General features: G+C 39.6%; 1 protein-coding gene across 1 annotated transcript; it reads right to left on the reverse strand.

Moving 5' to 3' along the window:
* Positions 1-7,307: 7,307 nt before the first annotated feature.
* Positions 7,308-22,606, reverse strand: amacr (alpha-methylacyl-CoA racemase). The gene is made up of 6 exons (XM_049559950.1): positions 22,448-22,606; positions 20,678-20,933; positions 19,395-19,538; positions 15,789-15,949; positions 9,884-10,070; positions 7,308-8,487 (listed from the first exon to the last, which is right to left on the reverse strand). Exons 2-6 carry the CDS (start codon positions 20,922-20,924, stop codon positions 8,078-8,080), a joined length of 1,149 nt encoding a protein of 382 aa, XP_049415907.1. The 5' UTR covers positions 20,925-20,933; positions 22,448-22,606; the 3' UTR covers positions 7,308-8,077.
* Between the last annotated feature and the right edge of the window lie 30 nt (positions 22,607-22,636).

Consider the following 22,636-nt stretch of genomic DNA (forward strand, 5'->3'; position numbering starts at 1 on the left):
TCGGATCGGGTAGCCACAGTGTGTGTGTGTGTCCCCTATGATCTTTTGTTACTTCGTGTCTAAAGGTTGTCAATATCAAAAAGCAGACAATCCCATTTTCCACTAACATGTCAGGTCATAAAGCAGCAGCTGCACCTTGAAATTGTTAAAGGTTATCTCCACATCAGTGCTGCTGAAAATCAAAGCCTGAGTGACATCTTGACACACTCCTTGTTGAATAAAGAAGTAATTCGAAAACCTTAGAACCTGACACGATGTTTGAACTTTAACCCTCAGATTTTAGTGTTTGAATCCAGGACTGGATTGCACTCATGAATAATAATGTTCATTCTGAGATGTTACAGTCTGCTACGCAAGATCAAAATCCACGTAAATGGATTCTAAGGAGAAATAATTGCTGTTTGCTACGCACACACACACCTTAGCTTGAAGGTGGACGTGATATGAACTACAATGCAACGTGAAGCCATATATACAGTACATTACAACATTATGACATTATGTTAACATTTTTAATATATCGACGGAAGACGGTATTAAAAAGATAATTAAGTCTTACTATTTATGCCCATCAATTTGATTGAAAGTGGCCCCATAGGGAAATTACACTGAAGTTACATTACAGAAGCCTATTCTTCATATTCTTTGTGGAGGACATTATGAAAGAGGCATAATTATAATTAAAGCAAGCTTTCTTGAATTCAATATAAACCTTAAGGGAAGCTGAAGTAAGTAAACATTTTAGATGGCCTGAAGAGTTTTAAAATTAAAGGTAAAGAGGCTTGGACTGCACTCTAGGTCTTCTGAACTGAAACTTTTGAAGAACATATATCAAAACCAGCCACTGCAAACAAGTATTGCCTTTGGGAGACAGGCGTTGGCATCTCCATTTGCAATATTATTATTAATGGCAGTTCTCCTTTTATAGCAACACCACTTTGGTGCAAACTGCAACTCAGATTGCCATCAGATTTTGTGCACACGTTCATGGTACCCAGTGGATGAATACTTCTGATCACATGACCTTTCCTCTATATGTTGATATTTGTGTTTTAGAGTGAAATGTCTTGACAGCTATTGGATCTATTGTTATATTGGTACAAACATTCCTGGGGATAAATTATAATCACGTTGGTGATCTCTAAACTGTTTATCTAACGCCATCATCAGGCCAAAATATTAATTTGTCTGATACTTTTAATTGTGACTGACTACTTGAAAAAACAATGACATTCCCATCATCTTCTGTTGTACTTCATGTTCAGTGCTAATTAGCAAATGTTAGCATGCTAACAGGCTAAATTAAGATGGTGAACATTATACCTGTTTAACATCAGCATGTCACATGGCTTGAGACTCAGTGGGCTTTTACACACAGGAGGTGTTTTTTATGTGCAATTAATTCGAATTTCAATATATTTTTTTGAACTGTTGTTTTTGTCATGAGTACTTTCACACAGAACGTGAATATTAAGCAGCGAAAAAGCAAAGTCGAGTTTTACAAGCCTCTGCACCACGAATAAAGGCAATAACCAATCACACTGTGGAGAATTGAGGTCATGTCATAATGTCACAGCAGTGGCGAGCATGTTGCAACTGTCGGAAATCCAGATGACTGCCAGTATGACTAGTCTTGATGCAGGCAAGCAGTTTGCATTGTCATGTGATTTATTCCCCTGGTGTGTAAAGGCCTTTAGTCTTGTTGACTTTAATCATTGGGAGATGATTAGATGGTATTTTGGGAGTGAGTTGAGTTGAGTGACCACACCTCTAATATAAGTAAATACCTATCACAGAAGGAGGCAGAGTTTTAACGAATGGGGAGGACCTTTCATCAAAATCTATCTAAGTAGCTAAAAAGACTGGAAAAGAGAAAATGTAAATTTTATAATTTCAAAAGACTGTCTTTGATTTACACTGTATTCAGTTGACTTGGTGGCCAAATTGTTCATACTGTTGGATAACAATGCAAGAATGTACCCTCCCCCCAAAACCACTTGTACTGATGGATGAGTTCGTCACCAAACCATGAAATCACAAGGGCTCTTCTGTAGTCGACTACAGCAGCACTTTAAGCTAATCAAGTGATACTCCATGTGATCCCCGGGGAGGGATACTGATACTGAAGAGAGAAAGGTAGGAGCAGAAGGAAAAGGTCATTTTCTATTTCTTAAACGCAAGCCAGATATGTGTTAATATGAAAGAAAACGCAGGCGTGATTCATCGCCTGTGAGATTGTTCTGAGTCCACACACTGATATATACATGCACATCAATGTGTGCAATCACCTGGCAGATTAAAGTGTAATCCTCCTTCTGTCATCATTAGATTAGCTTTAAATTAAATCCTATTGCTCCAGAGAGATACTTGCTTTCACAGACAGTTCAAAGGAAATTACAGATATGCACATAGCAACATTTAAATATAGATAAGCAACGTATAGAAAGTGCAAAAAATCCCCATGAAAGCATTCAGTGTCTGACAGTGTCAGGTCTGCTGTTGCAGAGGAGACAAAGTGAGCTGAGCTGAAAACAGCACATAAGAGCAAAGGAGGGATACTATTGTATTACTTCATTGACGTCCTCCATTAGCAGATAGACTGAAAATTGATCAGCAACAATTTTGATAATCAGTATATTTTGTTTCAGTCATTATTCAATTAAAAATGACAAGCACCTGCTGATTTTAGATTCTAAAATGTGAGGAGTTGATGTTTTTCTTTGTCATATATGATAGGTAACTGAATATGTTTGGGTTTTGGCCTGATGGTCTGATGTGACAATACATTTAAGGACTCTGGGAAATTATAATGAAAATTAGTTCAATGGTGGTTCATTATGTCTTTAGTTTCTGATAATGACTTTAGCTGTTCTTTTATCTCAGACATGTTAGGATGTTACATACCTTGACATGTTTCAGTGGAAACTTCTGCCTTCCTCAGAAGTGTTACTTGGTGGTGGTTGGCATTAAAAAAAAGTTACTTAAGTAAAAGTATGTAAGTCACTCGTCACTAAGCAACACTGGTGGTTGCTTAGTGGTCACCACCAAGTGACTTCAGGGAAGTGTCACTTGGACGTTTCCGCCGAAACATGTCAAGGTATGTAACATCCTAACATGTCTGAGATAAAAGAACAACTTAAGTCATTATAATGGAAATTGTTTTTCACTTTTTTTGCGAAATTTTTCGAATAAAACAATCAACTGATTAATGAAGAAAAAAAGAACCAGCAGACAATTTAAACAATCTGTTTGCTGTTGCCCCAGACATAAGTACCAGTTGTCTTAAAAACGTAGTTTTAAACTGAAATAAATACTGTCAAAATACTGTATGTATTATGTATGTATAAAAGCCCTGCATTAAAAAAAGTTACTTAAGTAAAAGTATTTAAGTATAACCAGAACAAATGTATTGAAAATAAAAGTACTCAGTGCAGAAAAATTGACTAATTGTTTCAGCTTCACTTGCACATTTTCATGTGATTTGTGAGCAAAAATTTTAATTTGTAAAGTAAAACTTGTTACTTAAGTTATCAAATAATTGTAATGGAGTTAAAATACAATATTTTCCTCTGAACCTCTGAAATGTAGTGGAGTATAAGAAGGAAGTGACATGATATTAAATACTGGAGTGAGTAAGAAGTACCTGGATTTGTACTTAAGTTCAGTACTTGAGTAAATGTGCATAGCAGCATTATACCACCAGAAGTTGGGGAAAGAAAAGTTATGTAATTAAATTCCCTTCTTAATAAAGATTGTGCAATCTATTGCACAAAAAAGTTAAAAGTTAAAAATTCAGTCTGTCAGCAAATCAAATGACAAATGTCCTCCATTTAAATAATGCATTGAAAAGCACAACTTCAATTCACCTATTTAGTGACACCTTGGAGCTTGAAATCTTCTAATATTTTCTGTGAGTCCTCTGTGTGTGAGCTGAATACCTGCTGGTAATTATATCTTACAGGCCAAAACTATTCTGTACAATTCAGCTCACATACATATCAAATAGTGTTTGAAGCCTGCACTAATCTCAGGCTATATGCTTACAGTCAGTTGGCCTGAGTTTGGCCCGGCATGGTGAGAGTCAGATGTTTGGAGTCACACTGCTGACATTCCTCACATACCCACATGCCTTAAGGATAAATACTACAACCACATATGTAATAGTACATTCATGAAGTGAAAGATAACATTGTGAACAGAGCTGTTGTTGGAGGGAAAACCTCAGTTGTAAAGGGTAAGAACAATCATGTAAGCTGTGATGTGACGCACATCTTCACACTGTAATAAAGATAGTAGACCACAGGAGCATCCGCACGTTGCTTAGTGACGAGCAGATGGCATGACAACTGTTGTTGTTATGTATCGGTTTTTGTATGAATTAAACAACCAAGATGTCACATGTTGATTAGTGAGATTTAGAGGTGCTGGAAGACATATTTAATCTTCAGGCAGATGAGCCAGGCATGCTGTTTCCTCATAAATCCTGTCTTTATGCTAAGCTAAACTAACTTCCTGCTGACTCTGGTTTCATATTTACCAAACAGACACAAGACTGACAAGACACAAGTACTGATCTTCTCATCTAACTCTCAGTTAGATCACGTATGAGCAAATTTCCCAAAATGTATATAATTTTAAAGGGTTGTTTTACCTAAATCACAAAAAACATATTTTCTCACTCAGCTGTAGTGGTATGTCTCCATGCAGGTGGACAGCTGAGCATTAACATTTGAATACATGCAGCACTACATCAACAAAGGCGGTCAAGAACACTGCTAGCAGAGGAGCTTAGACGATCCTCACTATAATAAAGGCAAAAAGCCAAATAAATAACCTTAAAAAAACCATTGCTAGCAAACAAATATTGGTGTAAACTAGCTATTCTCCGGCGCGGGACCACAGCCCACTCATGGGCTTTAGAGCACCATCTTGTGGGTCATAGAGGTAGTGCCAAATGATCAGATTAAATCAATTATTTTTGGTAATTTAGAAAGCTCGTTGATTAGAGATCTAAACTTACAAAGCTAATTATTATTATGTCTAAATGTGCAGCATATTTTCAGGTTAATCCATCCATGGTGTCAATAACCACTGGAGGTTGTGATGAATCACAGTGTTATTCAGACTAACTGCTTTAAAATGATGCTGCTGAGTTTTTCCAAACGCCATTTGGAGACCAATTTGACCAACATAAATGCCACTCACCTCATCTCAGAGACACATATCTCCGAGTCAGACCTTGACTAAGAAAACCAAAACTACCCACACAGCTGAATACCATCAGTGGCAAGTCAGAAAAGTTTTAAGTGAACTGACTTTTTAAACTTTTGCCCATTTCAGCTATCTGCTGATTTGAACTTGAAACCCAGGTAACATCTGTATTATTTTATTCAAGTCTAAAAGAAAAAGATGTTTGTGCTCTTTTCAGAGCCACATTTGAGTTTCCTGATGAGGCAGTTCATTGTAAGTCATGATGTTCTTGATGCTGACCTTTTACAGCTTCTAACAAATTGGCTCATGGCAACACACACAATGGAAAAAATCTATAATCTGCACTATATCCTATTACGTAAATTCCATAAACTCACTGTTCAGCTACAAAAGTCATTCCTACATTCAGTTTCTCTCATACTGTTTCAGTGTCATGCTGCTGCCTGTTTCTAGTCACCTTTCCTTCACAACAGGTGTTCATAGTGGGATAAGTGACAGTATTTCATGCACGAGGACACATTTGCATTTTATTTAATTATTTTACAAAGATTTTACACAGCCAAGTTTGAATTAACATGTATCTCTAGGTGATTGCTAATTTAGTATTGCAATAATCCTAACTGAAATAAAGGTGTGCTGACTCTGGAAACACCAGAAAAACATTTGAAATATAGACATGCTGCATTTGATTTACATAAATGATGTTTATTAATTATCATTAGGCGTCTCTCCACAGAGTGTCTGAACATTCAATCATTAAAAAGTAATCATTTAAACCTTTGGCAGCACCACCAGGCTGCAGTGTAGTGACTGAATAACTGCTGCACAAGTGACATCAACTGAATAAATTTCAATGTACAAAATGCTACTGATGAGTAAACACAATCCACAGCAAACTAGTTTGTCCCCTGAGGTATATTCTTCTTCTGAAGAATAATAAACACTTAGCTTGTATTTCAATTATATATTCTGCTTAATTAATTACTTTGTTCACTTCAGGGACTCACTGTTTATCACGGAGGGAGCTGCAACACTAACAGTATATGCAATTACGTATTAGTGTTATGTTTCTGGGAGAAATAACTGAACTGTGGTGATTGATACTTGTACATTCAGTATGTGATTAGTATGTGAAATTTGTCTTAATATGGGGGACACTACATCCAAGCTCCAGAGGCTGTAGGTCTTCCTCAGCGAAATGAAAGTCAATAATTCTGAAAATACTCTCAGAGAGCGTAAAAACTTTCAGTAAGGAGTCCTAGCTTAGGAGAGATTTTGGAAAGTTCTTAGCGCAACTCTGAGCAAGGAAGGGACAGAAACATTTACCTTAGTGAAGAGTTGTGTTCGACCCCATTACTAGTAATGATGCAATCTTTTAACAGATGTGATTGGTTGTCACAAACACACCCTTTTGTGAGCTTGCAAGGTGTGGACACCCAGTGGAAATGAAATGAGCTGCTGACTGTGAAAGTGTTGCCAATGTTAGTGTGATCACTCTGCTGATGGAAGGTTGAGACAGACTCAAGTCATCACTGCTGCTCTGTTGCATTTTCCAGTTTTTCAAATATCTTAGTGCTGTGATTATTTTGTTTCTGGCATTATAGCGTTATTGCTTAGGGAATGTGTGCATACCCCTAATGAGATCAACCACAAATATTATCGTTGCCCAGTCTACTCCGTAGTGTTTCATTTACTCACTGTCCTCCAGCTCTTCGTGTTTCCACCATTTTCTCTGCTTAAGAAACCCTTAAGCCTCTTAAAAGTCCTCCTCCCTGCTCCTAAGAGTTTTTCATCTTAGAAGCTCTTTTAAGGGCTAAAATGCCCTATGAATAACTGTTATCTTTACAAGGACCTAGTCTTAACTTTAAGGGGAAATTCTAAGAAAATGCCCCAATTCTAAGAATTTCGTCACAAGGAACAACTCTTAGTGCTAGGAAGCTTTATGAATACGGCCCCAGGACCTAGGATGCTTCCTTGTGAAACACAGTAGTCAAAGTCAAATGTCTGTTTCACAAAGTCGCCTACAGTATAATTTTCTTTATTTCAGACAAGTGCAAGTGAAACCAGTCAAGTAGTGCACCAGAGAGACCTACATATTCCTTAAGTCAATTTATTAGAATACCATGATTATTGTACTGAATACAGCACTCAAATCTAACAAAAAGAGGACAGCACCCTTGTTAAAATCTGTTGAAACTACCATTACAACCTTTAATCAAGCGGTTTCAGTGCTTAGGTTGGTCCAGTAGCCATACTGGAATTCATCTAATACATTATTAGTATTCAGATGAAACATTTAATTAGTCAAACACAATTTTCTCAAGAAATTTCATTAGGCAAAGACGATATTTTTGGTGCCACTGATTACCTGTGCAAAGAAAAAGTTCTTCTGGCACATGGAAAGGCTGGAAAACTTAGCACATCTCCTCCTAAAACTGAGGGGCAGCAGAGGCACCAAAAAAGAGGAGGCAGATGTTCAAATCAAAAACTATGTTCTACTGATTAGCCCAAACTGCATCCATGAATCCTGGGAGTGTACAGGAAGGCCGTTCACCTTGTCAAAGACTCTTCTACACTTAAGGTCGGTGTGATATGTAAACTCTTTCACATTTGTACATCCGGTTCCCTGGCCCCCATACCAAGAGAATGCGGTGAGATGGAGAAGCATTTATTCTATCTCAACACATTTGTATCTTATCTTGTTTTCTCAGTTTTAATTTGCAGTTCATTAAAAGAACATTTCCCCACATTCCTGTTCTGACTCCTTCACAGTTTTGTGAGATATGATTTGAAAGGCAGGTCTGCCTGAAAATCACTCCATTGTGCTTTTTATGTTAAAAGTCAATCACTGATATCAATTATGTTTCTACAACTTTGCTTTGACAGCATTACACTCTACGACCCCTGCTGTTAGCATCTGGTCTACCTCTGCCGATGTAAAGCCGTACTCGTTTAGGACCTCCACTGTGTGTTCTCCAATAACAGGGTCAGGGGCAAGGCAAGGCTCCGCAGGAGTCCGAGAGAGAACCGGGGCCGGCCGGGGACTCTCTTCCCCGCTGGGGTCCTTCATGAAAGAAGCTCTTTCCTGGTTATGTGGGTGTGAGCTCACCTGGTCGAAAGACAACACAGGTGTAACACAGGCATCAGTGCCATCAAAAATCCTTGACCAATCTGCCTGTGTTTTTGAAGCAAAACGCTGTGTGAAGATGCGTCTCAGCTCTGGCCAACCAGCCATGCTCATTTGAGGAGGTAGGTCTCCAGCATCCAACTCTAGGCCTGAGAAAAGAAGAAAGAGAGTTATGTAATGGGAGGAAGATCAATAGTGAAATGATGCAAAACTTTGAAATGTTCAGTATCTTAGAACAGAGGTCACCACAAGTCTTCACACAGTCTTCACAACAGACGTCAAAGTGGACTTCACTGTGGATCTTTTTATTGCTTTGACATAAAATGCATTCAACATCTTTTAAATTTCATGAACTGAACTCAACCACCACATCATATACACTGTATCTGTAGCTACCCTATACATGTGTGCACAGTGAATATATATATTATATACTGTTTCATTTTAAATAACTGGAAATACTTGATTTTAGGTAATAAAAGCCTACTGGAGTATTTTTAAATAACTTCTGTAACATATGCTGTGGGGTAAGAGGTTGATTCATTATGGGATTATTTATGCATGTAAAAAACAAATTAATAAAAAATAAACTTCAAAAGACAATGTTGATAAGATACTATAATGCTAGTGTTTGTTGGTGGGGTTTTTGTGGACACCATGTTCTGTCGTGTTCTCAGTTTTGTAGTGCGAGAGTTGATCTTGATGTGTGAGAGCTGGATGTTTTGGATGATTAAAAATTGTGCTGAATTGTATGTAGTGACATACAATGCAAGCACCCCGACTTGTGCGAAGGGGTGGGCCTAGTACAGATAACCGTGGTCCCCACACTCAGAAAAATAATTGTTTTGAAAAGATGAATTTGGTAAAGAGAAATGTGTAAACAACCGTAAAAAAAAGCTGTAACAGGATTACATTGAGCCTTTTACAGGATGCATTGAATTTGTCACAGATGTTAGCAATGTCACGGTGCATCACTGCTATTGCTCTTTATAAACACAGATTATATAAAACTGTATAATATAATGGACATAGCTACTGTGACGTCACCCACTGGTTTGTGGACTGCAGTCTTGAAGCCTTAAGTTCGGCATTTCAGCAGTCGCCATCATGTTTTTTTGGAGCCAGAAACAACCATATTTGGACGAGGGAGTGGAGCAGCGGAGGAGCAAGGAGTGGATCTGACTCATAAGCCAGACGGCCCTGGAGGTTGCCGCTTGTTTATAACTTTGGGTATACACCAAGCTCTGCTTTATCCCCAGAGGATCCGTTTCAAAATCTTGTTTATGGTTTGAAAAGGCATGAGTGTCCAAACCTTATTTCAACCTGCTGCTTTTTTCTGCTGCCAGTCTATCACGTTTTTTAGAGGTCAGTGTTCTCAGGAGACGAGGGTGTTTCATTCTATGCTGTGTCCTTCCTGTGCCTTAGTTTCCCCCTGAGGTTTTGCTATTATTCATTACATGGCACAGACACAATTGTGACATGAGTGACCACAAGAGGTTTATGTCATTGAATAAAATGCCTCCAGTCTGTTTGCATACTTCTTACCCTTAAGCAGCTCTCCGTAGAACTGCGGCTCTATGGCTCCCACAGCCATATACTCTCCGTCTGCAGTCTTGTAGGTATCGTAGAAAGGCGCTCCGCCGTCCAACATGTTTTGTCCTCTGGGATGGTCCCACATACCAATGCTACGAGACTTCCATGCAAATGAACCTACATATGCTGCTCCTTCCACCTGCGGGGGGGTGAGAGATTTTTTAGCTCTTTTTTATGCATAATTACTCTAGGCATACACAAATCATAAATGTAAGCTAAATTCATTTTCAGTGCCGTGTTTGTAGTGAAAAAAAGAGCATGCATTTTTCTGTTACAAGTTATTCATTTATTACTTCTGTTTGTCAGTCCAAGGATATAGCTTTTTCAGTGTGGCAGAGGTTGAATTAGGTAGATATCGGCAGCATATTTATACAGAAAGCAGCTCCTTTTGTCCATGACGAGAGGACACACAGCAGGTGAAATGTTGTGCGATTGCAATAATATTAAGAAGAGGCAATTACTTGATGAGTACTAAGCTTTTTGGCAAAGCTTGTAGAAAGACTGCACAAAGAATACGCTACTGACATTAACTGTGAAACACCAGCTCCCTGCTCCAGTGATGGGGACAGGTTTCACATGTGGTCATTTGAGTGGGTTCCCATTAAAATTTGTCTTTGAACTGAAGTGTGAAACTCTATGGTTCCAGTTGTGGTTATATTCATGTATGTTGAGAATCTATCTGAAAATTAAACAAATAAAATTCCAACTGCAAACTTGATTTACAAGATCTTTATATACAAAACATTATACAAATGTCACATCTTGTGTGAGTGTAGAGATCACCAAAATCATCTACCCAGTATCAGGTAAATCAGATGTGATATATGATTGTAATTAAGCAATATCACACTCTAGCTCGTGATGTTATACTCGTATATCGTCACGGCTGTGATTTGGTCATAGGCACCCAGCTTGCGGCCTCGTGCCAAAGACAATCACACTCGCACAAGCAATATCACACTCTAGCTCGTGATGTTATACTCGTATATCGTCACGGCTGTGATTTGGTCATAGGCACCCGGCTTGCGGCCTCGTGCCAAAGACAATCACAGCCGTGACGATATATGAGTATAACATCACGAGCTAGAGTGTGATATTGCTTTTATACAACAGTTCAACAGTTAAATAAGCAAGGCTGATTAAGAAATGTTGAAAAATGAGGACAAAATAGATAATTTAAGCATTTTATTTGTCTTCCGCCAACAAAAATAGTTCCCTCAGGACTCTGCTGTCACCATGGTGCGCCAGGCACTTACTCTTTATACACATTTATCTGCACATTTCCATTAATTGTGCAGCCGGTGAAATAAGTCTCTGGTGACTGCATGGTGGACTGTCACTTCACAGGCACAGCCGACTCTGCCTTCTGATCTGACAGTATGTTGCTCCATCGTTTTCTGCTCTCCATGGATGGCTTCCAGAGGCTTTTTAACAAGCTCTCAGACCGGCAAGACAAAAGGTATATTTTAGGGCCCGACTCCTAATTAGAAGACTAACTTTACACATAGGCTATGTTAAAACAACATCATACCTGTGCCCACTCACTGTCATGATCTCCCTTGCTTCAAGACCCGCATCTGACAGCTTCTGTATGGCAGTCGCCCTGAGGCTGTGATTGGTGCAGATAGCTGTTGTCCCCGCCTCTTTACACATCTTCGGCAGCATCTGTGCGAGTGAGTTTATTCCCAGCGGAGCTTTAGTGTACCAGATATTGTCTGTGTGAACTGCTGTCACCCTGGGCTTCAGATAAAGGGCATTTGCATCTGGTGGAAGTTTGTTTAAATACTTTTCCAGGGATGCAACGCAACTGCTGACCTAACTGACACTAACCGTCAGTTTTGATTTGATTGTTGATTGCAATCAGCTGTGAGGCGGAGTGATACATACACAGTGAAATAACCGTGATGTTGTACTCCAATATCATCACAGTTTTACTGTCTCTCGACCAATCAGATTGCAGGACCGGAACTAACTGTTGTATAATATGTGATAATCCCATTGAAATAGAATATCTATGAATAATTCATACAAATTTAAATAAGATATAATATTACTTTATTATTTTGAGAGATATGCTGATTCTCTTTTATTCGGAGAAGAGTCTTTATGTTTCCCTTTCACTTATTGAGACTATAAACAAAACAGGACCTTGTCTTGCACAAGATTTATGATAAATACGGTATGAATATGGGGTCCGCTATTTGAAATTGTAGGTGTGTTCTGAATCGTATACTTTTTCTTTTAACTTCTAGTAGGTACTGCAGCTGCTCTTAAAGAGTACATACTGTTGCATGCAGTATGGACACAATTGGGACATACTACTTTTTCATAACATGAGGCCTTGAACTTTGACCCTCTTGCTTTTATATCCATTACCTTGGAGATAACTCAAATGCCACTTACAAAGTTCACCAGAGATGAATATCAACCCGTAGAGCTCTGCTGTTACTTTGCAATGCCTGTAGTTTAACTTTAAAGTTTTAACTGCAGAGATTACAGATTCTAACATATTATTTTTGCAACATTGAAATTACATATGCATTTATGTTTCATTGTTATTTTATCATTTATTTTGCTGTTTGTGACCATTGTGTCTCTGTGATTAATTTGTTCAGTTAAATAATGTTCCTATTATTGTTGTTCAACTGGTCATCAGTTACTTAAATGTGCTATCATCCGTCATTGCTGCTTCTTGACAGCTGTCAGTCAGCTGTCAAGAAGCTGTCAAGCTGCCATCTGTTTGTGGCTCAGTTGATGTGAGGTATCGTCTGCTGTGTAGAGGATTGTAGGAAAAGCCAGAAAAGCATGCTGGCTTGCACAAGGCAAAATCAGACTGGATGTAGTAGAACATCCTGGTATTTTTGACATGCTGCATTGGCTATACTATGTATTGGGACATACTCAATATTTTTCTGGCATACTATATAGTATGGTAGTATGGGTATTAGAACATACAGATTATTTCAACTAGACTTGCACAGATTTACTGGCAGTAATCGGAATCGGGCCGGTTTTCACGTGATCGGCCACGACCTGTGACCGGCCGGTCAGTCTAAAATATGCCAATTTAAAACGCCGGTCAAATTCCCGGCGTGCCACATGATTGACATTGTGTAACATCAACAGCGCACACACACGCACATGTGCAACTCACAGCTTGGGTGATGTTAGGAAGTGAAACATGGGCGGCGTCTCACCTTAATCATTCACGCACACGCATCAAAAGAGAGAAGAAGAAAGTTGTTAATTGTCCGTGTTAAACTGAACTACGGAGCTCTCACTGCCGCACTGTGGTGCTTGAAATTGATGAGGCGCATGTCCATGTGCCGAAGATGCGCGTGTCCGCGTGCTTACTGGTAGGTGCGTCCTGGAGACCTGTGTGAATTTTCCACAGGAGATATTTTTACTTTTTTGTCTATTCAAGAAATTACCCACAAATGCTGTACACCCAGAATTATTTTATTTATCTATGTTTTTATTTATATATGCCTTTTTTACTTATTTATTTTAATACTGTACCTGAAGTTATATTTGAGCAAAAAGGAAAATGTTTCTTAACAGGTTAAGAAACATGTCACTGTTTTTGCTTGTTTGTTGGAGATGATTATTGAAAGGTGGTGGTTGTATCTTGGTTAAAATGTTCTAATAAAGCAAAGATAGAAAATATTGCAATATCTTGTGTGCTGTAAAGTGGTTTGAAAAAAATTAAATTGGAATCGGCCGAAATTGGAATCGGCCATCCAAACACTCTGCAAATCGGAAATCGGTATCGGCCCAAAAAATTGTAATCGGTGCAAGTCTAATTTCAACATAATGAGTTAATACAGTATCAATCAGCGGCACAATCACATTATCACAATGTAGCATTATCAGGGAAAAAACACGCTGTGACCCGTGGACGGTATAGCACCATCGTCACTGACATGATTGAATACAGCATGTCAGATTACGAGAATGTCTGTGATAATATTTTACATATTCATGAATTCGGATATATTTTATGAACCTAAAACTAAAAGGCTATTGTTGGCACACCGAGCTTCAGAGACCTGGGTATCGTGGCAGACAGGCAGGGGTCAGGTCTGTCCCGAGCACCAAAATAAAAACACAGACACATCACCGACATCCAAAATTCAAGTTTCACTCTCTGTGGTTTTTTTGTGACCTGAGAAACACTTTCACAATAAGTAAAGTCACACGACAACGGTGTTTCTAAGCACACTGGGGGAAATAACAGTGCATCCCCAAGGCGCATGGATAGTGAGTTTACTGCGCCCTTTCAGATTTGAATGCATCAGGGACGCAGTCATGTGCACCTAGCAGCATCACTGCTACTCATAATGTATTTAAATCTCCAGGTGAGCACAGGCTTTTATGCTGAATGAATAAGGGCCTTGATCAAACACTGACTGAAAAGAACATGTTGAACTTGACATCTTTCCCTTTGGTGAGATGTAATCAGCCACCTTCAAAGTTTGAATCATAACGCCATGCTATAGTACATGCAAAGTTGCAGAGGTGGTGGTCACCGTTGTTTCTACTGCTGATTGCAATCAGTTCAGTCACTGTCACTTCTAATGAAAAGTGTAATACTTCTCTCAAGTCAAACAGTATGTGCCAGATCAACAGAGAAAGTTCAAATCCTTGGAAAAGTAACACAATGTGCTTTGTGCTGTTTCTTAAATGGCTCAGCTGTCTTCATCCACTGCTCTGTGAGTCATCAGGGACAAATCACAGTAGACAAGAAGGTAGCTCTGTCACTGGTCGGGGCTTTAGAGTTTTCTTAATTATTCTGTGCTAAGACCAAGACTCAGGCATGAAATATATAGTCTGTGGGAAAGCTAGGGTTACTCCGAGTGTCAGCTTGACATTTGATGGTTTTTGAGTCAATAAAAAACACATTTGTGATTTACAAAGAAATATGTGGCCATGATTAGAGTGTGGGCACTGAACACATTAAACTTTTTATGTGGTAATGGTGAGAGAGCATGACTCACACTAAGGTAGCAATGCAACTTTCAATCAGCTAGCCACCAAACAAAATGCATCTATCAGTCCTTATTAAAAGACACAGTGTGCGGCTGAGATAAATTTAAGTGGTTACTCAACAGCAGGCGTAACACCGCTTGAAAACAGAGTGAAAGGGTAAAGGAAAATAATCAATAGAGATGGGAAGCAGGCTTTTTGTCTCACTTCCTTCCTTGCTGTCTTTGTGTGAAGGTTACGCTTTAGGCATTAACATGCAGTACTGGCTGCTGCTACTATGAGAAAAAACACTTAAATTTACCGTCTGTCTCCAATTTGAAAGTTTTGTGAGCGAAAGCTGAGAAAAGTAGGACAATTCACAGTGTTGCACATGGATGCCTTTGTCAGTCCTTTAGGAAAACACTTAAACCTCACTGTCTTTTGCAACTCTTTAATGAACTGTCTGGCTCTTTAACTGCTACAATGCCACACTCTCTTCCGCAGCTACTAGCCAACTGTGTCTGTCTACTGTTTGTCGCTGAGCAGGTAATGCACAGTGGGGTTTTAGAGCTTTGTCACTGAAAACAGCTGCCTGCCATGGCTGAAGAGGATGCTATAAAAGTGATGAGGGTAAACCAAAACAGTAACTGTTGCTAGATGGCTACACAATGAGCTGAAAATCAATATATAATTCCGTAAAGCTGAGGAAAGCTGAAGGGTTAGATGATCATTCTCGGCAGGTTTATCACTAAAAGGGACCTTTCACATTGTTATCTGATACATTACTATCATAAAATATTGATTATAGCCACTTTAAGCACTCCAGTAAATTGCTTCTTAAAGGTCCGCAGGTCTGAATTTATCTGAAAATGTGTGAATTTCACATGCTCACCATGCTGGCATCAATGATCTGTCCTTTCCCTGACTTTGTCCTCTCCAGCAGAGCTAGGATTATCCCCAGAGCACAGGTAAGACCACCCCCTGCAAAGTCTGCTATCAGATTCAATGGGGCATGGGGCTTTTCTCCGCTACGACCCAGCCGGGATAAAAGGCCTGTGACAGACATGAGGAGACAAAGCTTCACATTAAATGTAATATGAATACTGATGGAGTAACTGTCAGTCCTCAGCCCCGAAAGCAAAAGAACATTAATTGGTAACTTAATGAATGCAGCTTTGATTAAACAAGACCATCTTAGAAGATTCTTTTCAATTTAGTTTGACAAAATAATTGCTTACCCTGTTAAACCAGCATGTAACGTTTCTCTTGTCTTTCTTCTTCTCTGTTATTGAACTGATACTACAAAGGGCCTTGTGCAAGATAGGTCCTGGCTAGTTACAGCAGCTTTCTCAAAAGTTATATTTCCACTTTTTCCTTCACTCCAGATGAAGTTAAATTCACTGTTACTGTTTAGTTTTGATGCAATTTTAAAAATCACACTGAAAATCACAGGCTGATCCAACTTTTCATCACAGCAACTCATAATGTGACTCGGTAGTGTGTAGGTGGCCCCCGTGTGTGGGGAATGCACTCCCAGACCTGAATCAGGGCATCAGTGACTTGGTGGTGTTAGATGCACTAATACATAATGTCCCACAGGTGCTCAGTTGGATTTAGGTCAGGGGAACTAGAGGGCCAGTCAATGGCATCAATGCCTTCATCATCCAGGAACTGCCTACACACTCTGGCCACATGAGGATGGGCACTGTCCTGCACCAGGAAGAACCCAGGGCCCACTGCACCAGCCTAAGGTCTTACAATCGCTCTGGGGATTTCATCATGGTACCTAACAGCAGGGTGCTGTTGGCTATGACATGGAGGTCTGTGCGACTCTCCAAGGACATGCCTCCCCAAACCATCACTGACCCACTGCCGAACCGGTTATGCTGGATGATGTTACAGGCAGCATTACCTTCGCCGCAGTGTCTCCTGACTCTTTCACGCCTGTCACATGTGCTCAGTGTGAACCTGCTCTCATCTGTGAAGAGAACAGGGTGCCAATGGCAGACCTGCCAAATCTGATGTTCTCTGGCGAGTGCCAGTTGAGCTGCATGATGCTGGGCTGTGAGCGCAGGTCCCACTAGAGAACATCAGGCCCTCATGGCACCCTCATGGAGTCTGTTTCTGGCAGTTTGGTCAGAAACCTGCACACCAGTAGCCTGCTGGAGGTCATTTTGTAGGGCTCTGGCAGTGCTACTCCTGTTCCTCCTTAAACAAAGGAGCAGATACTGGTCCTGCTGCTGGGTTGATGCCCTTCTACAGCCCTGTCCAGCTCTCTTTGTGTAATGGTAGTCTCCTAATATCTCCTCCATGCTCTTGAGACTGTGCTGGGAGACACAGCAAACCACCACACATATGGATGTGCCATCCTGGAGGAGCTGGACTACCTGTGCAACCTGATGGGGCTGCAGGTACTGCCTCATGCTACCTGTAGTGACAAGGACACTAGCAGAACACAGAACTAGAGAAGAATCAGGCAGGAAGTATTTTGTGATGGTGCGTCACTGCCAGAGCATGTGAGTGGAGCGGAGTGGGTGAAAATTTCCGCTCCTCGCTCGCAGATGTGTCACTTTGCGCCGCTCGTCCGCTCCGCTTGGTTCTGTGCATTCTTTGCTCCGCTCCATCATAAATTTTATCCCACTCCACTCACTCACCACTCCACTCAAAAAAACTGCGTCGTACTACCCTAACCTGTAATCTTCTATTCACAAATAAAACAGGGTCTGCCCATTTTTCTGAAAGCCCATTGGTCCGACATCCCATTGTTCCGACCATATTAAACCCATTGTTCCCAAGTCCCGTTGTTCCAAAATCATCATGATGCCCTGTGGTTAAGGTCTGGTTAGGTTTAGGCACAAAAACCACTTGGTTAGGGTCAGGAAAAGATCATGGTGTGGGTTAAAATGAAAAAGAAAGTGGCAAACACATAAACCGTGAGCCTGCTTCGCCTCAAGCCTTTCCCAGCTGACCCAGAGCCGGTCGCGGCGCACCATCAAGGCAGAAATACGCCCGCCAGGAGCCGTTCAGCACCGCAGAGAGCTCCCCACACAACCCCAACCCCAGAGTTAATAACAGGAGGTTATGGTGTTTCATTCTCTCCTCTCTATGACACTTGAATCTCGACCAGTAGCCTACTTTTGTTGCGTTGCTGATCCTCTATGGTACACAAATACAGTAATAATCACATATCTGAACAACGGGACGTCAGACTAATGAGAGGTCGGAAAAATGCTACAGCACCAATAAAACACGAGCTTGGTAGATTCTCCAGGAAGCCCTCTCCCTGCAGTTAGGGACCATTCTACACGGTACCGCTGGCAGGGTGGAAATAAGTCAAAGTGTAGAGAAGACAGACCAGGTTAAGCGGCCGACCTCCGAAGCCCTCTCGCCTCTCCCCACAGTTAGGGACCATTCTCCAAGGTACCGCTGCTTCTCTTCTCAGTTTCTTTTCTGAAGTAGGCTACACAGTAAACTCCATAGTTTTGAAAGAAAATAGTGTGGGTATGCGCAGGTGCAAAGATGCATTCTGGGTGGGGCATGAGCGACCGGAGCGAAATTGGAGCGAGAGATAAGGCTCCGCTCCACCTTTTAAAAAAATAGCCGCTCCTCGCTCAACACAAAATCCTCCCGCTCCCCGCTCCGCTCCCGCTCCGCTCCGCTCCACTCACATGCTCTGGTCACTGCAATACACTGGCAAAGGGTCTAAAATTAGCACTTACACCCAAGTTTCATATTTCCATCCCTGCTAATCAGAGCTGATCAGAGCTGGAGCCAATGAATAACTGTGACTACGGCAGAGCCATCTGTCCCAGAAGTAAATGCTGATTGTAACCTTTCTGATTAATTACAAAAGCCAGATGTTAGTGGGTGTTAGTGGGGTTTTTGTTTGGAGAGAAAGGGGCTTAATTTTCTGGGAATAGGAGAGATTTTTTTGCATTAATTTGCACTGAAGTCATCAATCCTTTTATTCCTTTTTAGACAAGGACAGGAATTACATTATGTGCTGCAAAAAACACAGACTAATTGACAAGCATATGAAGACATTAAAATATCAGCTGTTTTATTATATCAACCAATCATTTAGACTGATATTACTGGTTGGTGTTGATTTGCTTTATGTTATTTCTTCCTCCATTGTTCTTTCATTCCTTCCGCTATGTTGTTTTTCTTGCATGTTTCCAAGGTCATACTAACTGTTACTGAACACTTGGTAAACAAACGTGTTGGAAAATGAAATCATATGGAAGAAAAAGGTTTATGCAGAAAGTAACTAAGGTTATTATACACTGACACTCAGCAATCAATATTTGTTTTCTTGTTTTCAAGGTCGTGGAAAGATAAACAGGCATGGCTTTTAAAGAAAACATAAGCACACAGAGAAAAACAAGAGCCAGCCTAACACAAAGAGTGGTTATCTTTTCCTCTATTATCTTGCTCTGACTATAAGAACACACCATCCCATTAGTCTGTAATGTAACAATTGTGTGCATGTTATTACCCGACATGGCGAGGTAGTTGATGTCATGCCCAGCTGCGGTTGCATAGGATCCACTCTGTCCGTACCCCGTCAACCGAGCGTAGATCAGACGAGGATTTTCCTTTAACAGTTCCTGTGGACCCAGGCCCAGCTTCTCCATCACACCTGTGTGGTTAGAAGAAAGTTAATCAATGCAATATATAATATCATTGCAATATGAATTGCCAATTATAATTCTAATAATTCCAATAATTATTCTTGGTATGGTCATTATCATGATATATCGGTTTATATTATATTAGGTTATGTTATGTATCGTATTATATCATAGTGGATTATTATGTTATGTTATATTATATCATATGATCTTACAGTATATTATTATATATTATAATGTGCTATATTATATTATAATGTCTTATATTACCTCGTATTATATTATTTTATCTTACATTATTAGGTATTATTATATATATATATTTTTTTATTATTATTATTTTTCTTCCTCTTTTTTCCAATTTATATTTTTACTTTAATAATTTATTTATTTTTATTATATTATCTATTCCATATTGGACATCATAATACCATACCATCTGTTTTTCACACACACACACACACACACACACACACACACACACCCCTACCTATATACGTATCATTGTAACTTTATGTTGTTTTCTGTTGTTGTTTGTACTGTATGTCCACTGTTTGTACTCCACTTGGTGTAATGTATTTGTCCTCTATGTCACATAATTTCACCAATAAAAAAAAGAAAGAAAGAAAAAAAAGAAAGTTAATCTATAACTATATTAGAACACTGTGGCGACAGCCTGCCCAAAGCAAATCTGGGGTCCCCTTTTAAGGTTTTCATTTCAGTGACTGAGGCTCAAAGAGGAAAAGGTATCCATTATTTCACAAAAAGCAAAAAATGAAGAGAAGTCTGAAATAAAAAGGAATGACAAATCATTTGTGCAGAATTATTTTTTTTCAGTCTCTCTTCTTTCATTAATAATCCAATTTCACATAAATGTAATAATTGAATATATTCTAACATTTTTCTGCAGAAAAAATACTTTTACTTTTGATACTTTAAGCACACATTGCTGATCATACCTGTTCTTTTACTTAAACAGGAATTCAAATTATTTTACTTATTACTACTATACTTTTGTATACATGCATTTGTGTTTTTATTTAGAATAAGGAATGCTTATTCTTTCACCGCTGACTCTAACCATTCTGTATAACAGAGCTGATGACAGCTATCATATGGTTGGCTATCACAGTGCTGATGGGCTGACCTTTGCGGTATGGCTCAAGGACCACATCAGACTGGACACAGAGCTTCCTGAGCAGGGCAACACCTTCTGACTTCTTCAAGTTGATGGCCACAGATCGTTTCCCCCGCCCTTGTGTGTCCAAAGACATGCCGACCTTGGTCCGGTCCACACGGATCACCTTGGCTCCAAAGTCCGCCAGGATCATGCCACAGAAGGGTGCTGGAGCCAGACCCGCCAGCTCGATAACTCTCACTCCAGCCAGTGCCATGGTAACAGACTGTGAGAGAGATTGTTATTGAAATGCAATGCAAAACCAATAGCAGAGGGGATGAGGGGTTCATATCAGATACTTTGATGTTATTAGGAAATTCACAATGAATTGCTGATATTAATGTCAAGTTTTCCAGAGCAAAACTATTTACAAATGTCATTATGGCTGCAATTAAAAATTATTTTCATTGTTGATTACTCTTCAAAAGTGAGAGCCCAACACAGCCCATACTGATGTATTTGAATTACTTGTTTTGTCCAACAGTCCAAAACCTAAGAGGATTTATGTTTACCAAGAAGACTCAAAAACAGCAAATATTCACATTTCAGAGGCTTGAATTGGTGAATTTTTGGCATTTTTGCTTAAAAAATTATCATCAAAATTGTTGCACATCGCCTACTTTTATGTTGATCAACCAACTGATTAATCAACTTGGGATTTAGAGTTGATTGTTTCAGCTCAAGGCTTTAATAAGCTGTTTTAAATGCCTATTAGGGAGAAAAGTGAATTCTAAAAGATGTTATAACAGAAACTGGTGGCCTGTACAGAGCTGCAACATCTCACCTGTCTGTATTTATCAGCTCATTAGTCTTTATTTCCAAGGATGACCCCAAAAGAACTCCCACTTTTCTATATTTGACAGCAAATTTGAGCTGAAATTATTATTCAATCAAGTAAAATAAATAAGCCACAACTATTCTGATAATTGATTAATCATTTCAGTGATTTTTTTAAGCAAAATATTCTTATTCCAGCCTCTTACATGGGTGAGTTTACTGCTTTTCATTATCACATATAATTTAAAACTGAATGTGGAACAAGACATTTGAAGATGTCACCTTTGGCTGTGCAAAGCTGTATTGAGCTCACAGACAAAATGATAACTGGATTAATGAATAAAAACATTTGATAGCTTCAGCCCTGCAGCATTGCTTAATATTTTAACTGTTCATCGCTTGGGCTTGAATTTTAAAGGTTAGACAGTATACCAGAGGCCAAATTTTTATTTTTATTTTTATTTTCTCTGGGAAGGTTCTACCAGTCTGCTTTAATACAGAAAAATAAACTACACAGAACCCTTAGAGGTGTAATAGCTTCCAACAGTGCATTCATATCTGACTGCTGTGATGATGACATTCAGACTTTAGACTCTGAGTCTGAAACTGAGTCAAAGTACAAATTATTTACTTATTCCAGGGCTAACAGCCAAGTAAACCAGAGTCTGAAGTAAACTAGAGTAAAAATATTTTGGACTAAAAGGTACCTTGGTCCATACCAAGCTGTCTGACATTAGGCTAACGCTAACATTAGCAAAGGATTAATGTCACTCTGACATAAGGCAAACAAGTTGCTTGGCTCAAACATGTCAGCTACAGTAACAGTTACGTTATTGTTAGGGACGTCAAAACAACACGTCTGAAGTATCTGCAGCATTTGTTAGCTGGCTAACGTGAGCTTACAGAAGTACGCTAAACAAAACGTATTTTAAAATGTAACTCCTAACCACAAGTGTAACCTACCTTTGCTTCCAAGTCGGGACACAGGTCACTGCTGAAAACTTGTGTTGCTACACACGTAAGTTACGCAGGGTTGGTTAAGGGCGCTCGAGATACCCGATGGCGGGTGAGGATATTTTTTTTTCAGTAGGATGGTAGCAGTGATATAGCTATGGGATGGTAGCGGAAGGTACCGCCTTTTCCGCCTCTGAT

The sequence above is a fragment of the Epinephelus fuscoguttatus genome, linkage group LG18 (assembly GCF_011397635.1).
Source record: "Epinephelus fuscoguttatus linkage group LG18, E.fuscoguttatus.final_Chr_v1".
Taxonomy (NCBI): Eukaryota; Metazoa; Chordata; class Actinopteri; order Perciformes; family Serranidae; genus Epinephelus; species Epinephelus fuscoguttatus.